The sequence below is a fragment of the Pleuronectes platessa genome, chromosome 2, assembly GCF_947347685.1.
Source record: "Pleuronectes platessa chromosome 2, fPlePla1.1, whole genome shotgun sequence".
Lineage (NCBI taxonomy): Eukaryota > Metazoa > Chordata > Actinopteri > Pleuronectiformes > Pleuronectidae > Pleuronectes > Pleuronectes platessa.
In genome coordinates, this window is record NC_070627.1 from 8616719 (window position 1) to 8624431 (window position 7713).

Below are 7713 nucleotides of genomic sequence, written 5' to 3' on the forward strand. Positions count from 1 at the left end.
TCCCACATGTCACCTGATTAGGTTTATACAATTAAAACCATTTCTTTAAAGTATTGTGATCATTTTAGGACACTTACATGTATTGTTTCCTAAAGCAATGAAAGTACACTTGTATGATTATGATGTACATTAAATATGAATGCATAAAGAAATATTTACGATGTTGAATGTGTAGTTAGTTCAGATTTAAATCTGATGAATGCTGAGCTGATCGGTGCAAAATATCCCAATGACTGGTGAAAGCTGTGCAAGGTCTGAGAGGACGTTGGTTCTGTTCAGGCCTAAAAAGCAAGTTTGTGTCTGCTTGTTAAAAATGGCTGCTTGCATTTTGTTTGCACGATCAAAGTTCACATTATAGATTTTTCCTCATGAAGGAACTGAAGACAAATAACAGATTATTGTAGACACATTTCAAGTAATGGTGAAACCTGCAAACTCTGTAGATACACAACATAAAGAAAATATACTGTATCTACTGCAGTACATCATCTAAGGCTGGAGGAATGAACAACAGACAGAGAACTCAATACTTGACTAAAAACGACATCATTATTCATCCACCTTTTTAATCTTTTAAAATACGATACTTCAAAATCCTGAATTGCACCAGAGCAGCTTGTTTTTACATAATAATCACATTCATTCAGTGTAAACAATTAAAAACAACATCCTTCACCGCAGCCTGATTGGACAACTGAAAGAAAAGCCCTTGTTTAAAAACTACCACTAAAAATAAAACATTTCTGTTACTTGTTTCTGGTTTAATTGAGAAAATAACTGATCAATGTATGAACATTGCTGGATGGTGAAGTTAATTGGAGATTAAATTGAGCGTAGGTGTGAATGTGAGTGTGATGGGGGTTTGTCTCTGTACCTCAGCCCTCAGGCGGGATTGTCTCCAGCTCCTCGCCATGACCCTCAAGAGGAGAAGCGGTGTAGATAATATATGGGTAAACATGGTTAGATGTAGTTAGTTAGTTGTAGCCATAAGAAAAGTATATTAGACTATATATACTGTATGTGAGGGGATAATCATATATTTCTGTGTGTGTGTTATTGGAGTTAAAGCCAGACTTGAGTCAACAAAATAAAATGGCTGTTAAAATGGATATGAAGCATTGATTCATCACAAAAAAGTGAATATTAAAGCAGAGTGTCCCGGTAAAGCTTATAATCTCATGAGGTAAACTTAATATCCTCGGCTGTAGAGATGCAGAAAATAAAGTTGGCACTTTGCATAACCTGCATATGGAACTTCTATCAGTGGCAGACGCACTGTTGAAGAGAGATGTGCCTCAGCAGCAGGAACACGCCTGAGTAGAGTCCAGGAATCTGGGCTCGGAGTCATTTCAACAGTCCAAATGAATATGTGAATGTATGCAGTGTTAAACCAAAAGCCTGAGCATCAGCTGAGGTCTGCATCTCTTGAGACAGTGCGTGCGCTGACACACACACACAACACACACACACACACACACACACTGTATTTGTTCACTCGTGCTCGCCTCAGTGGCAATTCTTGCAGTTGGGATGGCACGCCTGATTATTGACCCGACATCTGCATCCACCCGATGTGTCGCCATTGCCCTGTAGAAGAATCAGGAAGAGAGAAAGAGTCAGAGGTAGAGAACACATGATGCGCCGGACGTCACCCATTGGTTTGTGAGCTGCGTCGAGTTTGGCATTTTGTTCGGCGCCATTTTGGTCTTTTGAAACAGGAAGTGAATGTATTTGGAGGAGTGGGGGTGGAGCCTGACCAAGAGCTCCAAGACACTGCTCACCCACCTGCAACTCTGGCTGTCAATCACTCTATATGCATATTTTCTCATAGACCTCAATAGAAAGAATTGCAATCAGTGAAGTCGCCCTCTACTGGTTAATTAAGAGAGGGCAGCTTTCAGGCACTTAGGCATTGACTTCACTTTTCACACCCGGTGTCTGCATTCATTTCTTCATAAAGCACATTTGTAAATAATAATAAAATGAATGACGGCCTAATGCCATTTAGCTGCTGCTGTCTAAGGGCCCCGGCTCCCAGTCACACTGTCGTTTCTTACTGGTTGTTCGGGTTTAACACTGGTACTTCTACGGCTGTGACCCGTAAATCTGTCGCCTTGAAGTTACCGTGGCGTGTGGGAACTTTCCTCCACACTGAACCGACACTCACGTTTGGTCCCCAGCGAGCTTGTTTGGTGACCCAGCAGATTTCGGTCCTGCACATCAAACAGCAGATCCAATCGCAGCCGTCCTTCTTCTGGACCACGACATCGCAGGTCGGGCATTTCATGGCCTCGCCATTCTGCAGCATGCTCTGTCGTGAAATACAGTGAAATGGATGAAAAGCAGCCGCAGAGAAACACACAAAAAAATAAACTGCTCGCATAAGAAACACTGAATAACACTTGTAGTACGAACTCAATACAAGATGCCTGAAAGTTATTTTAAAGTAGGGCACAAAAAGACAACATTAAACCGTTATGAGTTACAAACAGGCTGAGGTGCTGCTGGTGCAACTCACATGGATATTTAAATATAGAGTATTTATCTGACTAATTCAAAGACATGTAAGAAACTGTCTTAAATGTACTTTGCAGTTAAACTTAGAGATAAAACAGAATTTATAACTTGTTAAATAAAACAATGAACCCCCAGTTTAACTGAGCAATACCCCAATCTGTTTTACTTAGGATCGATTGTATATGGACAAGATGACATAAACATAAAAAACTATAATACATTAATTATATATATAGTGATTTATTTTTCAAAGTTAAATATTTATTTCAGAATTTGATAAAAACGAGCATGTTACTGTTCTGCATACGTTTCTGAATCTGGAATCAACCTCCGTCCTGATCCGATCACAAGTGGTCAGTTCTCAGTTCAGGTCTGAGCGCTGCCCACCTGTGATCGGACTCCTCAGGACGGATGTTGATCTGATCAGAGATCTGTGAGCAGCAGGGAGCACAGGCCTGTTTGCTGTTAATGTCGACACAGTGAGTTTTAAATAAAGCTTTAAGGTTGACCTACCTCCAACATCTGCTTAGTTTGCTGAGCCGCCAGGTCGTTCTCTGCTCGGATGCGCAGGTCATCCTGGTAGTCCTTGCAATTCATGCCGTCATGGATGGCCTTCAAAATAACAACAACATTTCCTTTATTTGTGATGGCTCTACTTGACAGTGCACACCCAAGCGAACCCAACAAATGAACACCAAGCTACCCTGCAGAGGATGCAGTTGGTTTCCTGGCAGAGTTCACACAGGAACTCGTTGACCTCGTCCTCGTTGACGCACCATCCCCGACAGTTGGGAGTCTGGCAGTGGAAGCTGTGCTCCGCGCGGCTCTCTGCGATGCTCAGACGCAGCTCCAGAAACCGCTGGTGCTCTTCGTCGGAGAGCAGCTGCCAACCGGGATCGCACAGATGAATAGAACCGAAAACAAGACGAGAGAAAAGCAGGTCACCCCATCGTCCGTAAAGTGTACTTTTCCACAATATCAAATAGCTAATTGTAATCATTATCTACTGAAACAAGCGTAATTGAACATCTTGTAAGTAATATGCATTTATATGTAATTGGATTATCGAAAGTGTATCCTATTACTTCCCGTCAACTTTCACAGTTTGAGAAGTTTCTTGTCTCACCTCCCGGATTTCTCGGTCCAGTATTTTACTGTCACAATTGTCAGGACACGACACCTCTGCATCTTGACTGTTCACTATCATCCCTTGTAGGCACTCCCTGTACAAGGACACACACACACACACACACACACACACACACGGACATGAAAACACAAATGTGGAAGTAATTAAACACATTTATGACATTCAGGTCGTATGAAATGCTACGAAGGCGTTTCCTGTCCGACCTGCAGAAGGTGTGCAGACACTCTCGGAGCACGATGCCGTCTCCCGGCTCCAGAGTGGAGAAGCAGATGGGACAATCTGTCTCTGTGGTGTTGGGGATCAGATTCTGTTCTTCTGTTGCCAAAAAGTGCAGGTAGTTATTCTCTCGCTCCTCCCGCTGAGTCTTCATCCCCGAGGAGGAGGGAGAGGAAAATGCAGGACACAAATTTTCATTTCAAAAGTCAGGACTCACTATTATTAACATTTTAGATAAAAAGTGACACAGCTAAATAAATGATGCCTATAGATAAAAACTTGTAATTGAGGCTTGAAGATTTACCGTTTAACCATAAACTGGAAGATTAGCTTCTTCATAAAAAATAACACATAAATAAAATAAAATATAATGAACAAGTAAATAAACAGAAACTGACATGTTTTCTTGTTTATTCTGTAAAATAAAGGTTTTCATAAACCGCATTTGAATCAACACGTAAGCGCTGATATCTATATGTCTGTGACAAGCCGACCAATTAATTTTTGGGCTATAATAAACATCCAGTGCATTTAGATTAGTGAAGAAAACTTATAAGCCAATGGCTTCTTGTTGCAAATCTGCAAATCTGTAAGTACTAAAGTAAAGCAAAGTAAACAGCTCCTGACTTTCCAGCTTTAGAAACACAAACTGTACGAGTCCAGCTTCACTGTGACGCAGGTCAGCTTCTAACATCGTGTAAAAACAATGTGTTTTAATCAGTCTGTGACCAGGGCTGGGTCATCAGGGGATCTGGTTGCCTGAATGTGAATGGAGTAGCACTGTTACCTTCTCATACTGCAACATGGCCAGCTCTTCCTGCTGAATCCATACAACCTCCTGCAGGTCGGGCTGGTAGATGGCAGGCACCTCATAATCCTCTGGCCTTTCCCCTCCACATATCTCACAGCCGGGACGAGTTGGTTTGTTTACGTACGTGCACTGAGTGCAGGTCCAGCCAAACTACACTCACACGCACACACACACACACACACACACACACACACACATACACACACACACACACACACACACACACACACACACACACACACACACACACACACACACACACACACACACACACACACACACACACACACAACCACAAACACAGATTATACTCATATTGTTCTTTAGCCAGATAACAAAGTGTTCCAGTTAAATCATCAGAATTGAAGGACAAATTTACAAATGAAAAATGTGCAGCCCCTGGACACACACTATGTGGACAAACAGGCAGAGTGTGAATCCTGACCTGAGGTTTAGGAGGCACAGTGGGGCGAGGGGCCGTCCTGGGTTTAACCTGAGGAGGAGCAGTTTGCTGAGGCTTTGGAGGAGGAGCAGTCTGCTGAGGCTTTGGAGGAGGAGCCGTCTTCTCACCCACACCTCCTTTGGGAAAAGGCTGGAACAAGGCCATTGAGTCCACGATGCCTACGAATAGATGAACCTTACATAAAACATCTGTTTAACTGGTCAGTTGCATGGTGTACTCCACTGGTGAAACATCTGTGTCTAATGTTGAATATTTGTCTTTTATACTAAATATGTATTGTCCACGTGTGTGTGTTGCTGACCGTCTATGCGTTGCTGGTCCTGGTCCAGTTTGTACTGATAGCGTGTGAGGTGAGCGGTGTGGGCGGAGAGGATGAAGAGGAAGACCAGGTCTCCACTCTCACGAACGCCGTGGCTGTACGGCGTCTCCCGGTCCTGAGCCAGCCGCTTGCCGATCACCCAGCGCTGCAGCGTGGGCGGGAACCCGAAGTCCTGGCTGAACTGCGGAGAGGAAATCCAGAACAGACGGATCGTTCAGTGATGTTTGTTCGGAGGGAAGAATAATGGATTCTCTGATCCATTCATGCATTTAAAGACAGAATTGCATGAGAGATATTTAAGCAGCAACAGTAATAAACTCTTGTTCACCTGCTTCACTATGATACATGTTTCATAACAACATAGGAAACTGGTCAAATATCTGAATTAATACATCATGGCTCAGTTTAAACTTTATGTCAGTGAGGAGGTATTAAACTCTAGTTTTGCCATCAATAGTATTACATTTTAATTTTAATTAAATATTATGATTTGGTCATATATTACTGTTACATCAGTACCTGGTCTTTGAGTTGTGCAATTGTCATATCAGCAGAAACCACAACGGTCATCGGGATGAAGTTGTCGGACTGAGCATCCTCGACTCCGACTTTCAACCTGCAACAACAGAACATCTTAGTTTGTATTCTTTCACTATCGCATCACAGAATCCTATTCCTTACAAGTTAGTGCACGCACACACAGGTTATGTTTACACCTGTTTGTTGGTTTGTAAGCAGCATCACACAAAAACTACTGGAATGAAACATGTTGGTTGGCTATGGTTTGAAACAGGGAAGAACCAGTTGGATTTAGGTGGGGAATCATTAATTAACATTGAATAACCAATCACTCAGATTTAGAGTACTGGTATCTATGAGTGTGTTTGATTTGATGCAGCCTGTTTGGAATTAAAAAGACTGTTGGACCTTGGTGGAGATATGTGCTCCTCTAAAAGTCACTCAGAGTCAAATCTCCTGCCATCTTTGACCTTCATTCCTCTCATCTAATCCTCTCTTCAAAAGGGAAACCAACCAAACAAGCACTAGGGAAACATCTGGCCAGAGCACCCTAACCCCCGGTTGTGACCTACCTTATGGCGTCCTGCGGGTAGGCCGGTTTGTTGACGCTGACGGACACGGGGACAGACAGCTGTGACAGCCTCTGGCAGAGTTCCACAGCTTCCTGAGTATTCCCAGTGCTGAGGGCGTTGCTCAGAGAGAGGGCGAGTTCCTCCGCTGCAGAGGAAGCAAGGAGCCACTTTATAACCTCACAGCATTTTATGATCTGCACACTCACAGGAGCCGTGTGGAGGATAAACAGGAACCTACAATAGACTTTGAGTAACGTACAAAAAAAGAGAAAAGCAAAGGCCCTTTTTTTGACCTTTTTGGGCTACTGTAGAATCATGCTGATGCTGGACTCTGTGGAGGAGGAGCCACTTATTTCACTCACTTCTAATTACATGATTACAAGATGACAAAAACACTATTACTTTCAGAAAATTATACACTAATGAAAACATAACCGATTGTTATTATTATTATATTTATTTTATGCCAACTGATTTACTTAAATCCTTCACACAGGTCATTTAATAGTTTAATGTCCTATGTGATACTTTGTCTATAGTTTTCTCTTCATCATCTTCACACATTATGTTCCTGATTAAACATTTTCTTGACTTTAGTGAAGAGATCACAGAGAACAGGTAGTTTAAAACTGATCAAAACAACAGATTCCTCACAGACATGTGATATGTGACAGCTGTGTTGCTCACCCTCTTTCAAATTGACTGTCGGTGCCACCTCAGACGCCATGGTCCCACCTGAACATACAGGTAAGACGAGAAGTGATGTCACAACAACAAGAGAGTTGTTTTGTTTCAAGACAAGTTTTACAAGCAAACTTTCTGAGAGCGTCTTCACAAACCCTGTTTCCACCCGACACACACTCACCTGCAGAGAGGAAACGTGTCCAAGCCCTGATTCAGGATCGGTCTCAACCCGCAGACTAAATTTCGTGGTTCGTGCTTCGTTCAGGTTTTCACCGCTGACAGTCCGACAGGAAGAAATGAAAGCGAAACCGACTGGTGTTCAGGAAGAGGAAACTAAAAAAAGAATAGCACTGGGATCACGAGGCTCCGCCCCCCGACGTCCTCCTGAACCCTTTCATGTTAATAAAGTTACATTTTAAAGAAGAAAACACACAAACACACAAACACACACACATACACACA

General features: G+C 42.6%; 1 protein-coding gene across 1 annotated transcript; it reads right to left on the minus strand.

Moving 5' to 3' along the window:
* Positions 1 to 546: 546 nt before the first annotated feature.
* Positions 547 to 7572, minus strand: rbck1 (RanBP-type and C3HC4-type zinc finger containing 1). The gene is made up of 13 exons (XM_053431077.1): positions 7433 to 7572; positions 7255 to 7302; positions 6568 to 6712; positions 5996 to 6092; positions 5459 to 5657; positions 5140 to 5315; positions 4671 to 4844; positions 3871 to 4031; positions 3644 to 3740; positions 3221 to 3400; positions 3031 to 3129; positions 2168 to 2311; positions 547 to 1587 (listed from the first exon to the last, which is right to left on the minus strand). Exons 2-13 carry the CDS (start codon positions 7292 to 7294, stop codon positions 1507 to 1509), a joined length of 1593 nt encoding a protein of 530 aa, XP_053287052.1. The 5' UTR covers positions 7295 to 7302; positions 7433 to 7572; the 3' UTR covers positions 547 to 1506.
* Between the last annotated feature and the right edge of the window lie 141 nt (positions 7573 to 7713).

Bases quoted from the DNA above. Each gene is read 5' to 3' on its own strand.
- rbck1 (XM_053431077.1), bottom strand. From the start codon at position 7,294: ATGGCGTCTGAGGTGGCACCGACAGTCAATTTGAAAGAGG. The intron at 4,845-5,139 runs GTCAGGATTCAC...GTGTGAGTGTAG, and splicing joins CTGTGCCTCCTAAACCTCAG to TTTGGCTGGACCTGCACTCA. The intron at 3,130-3,220 runs GTAGCTTGGTGT...GTTATTTTGAAG, and splicing joins CCAACTGCATCCTCTGCAGG to GCCATCCATGACGGCATGAA.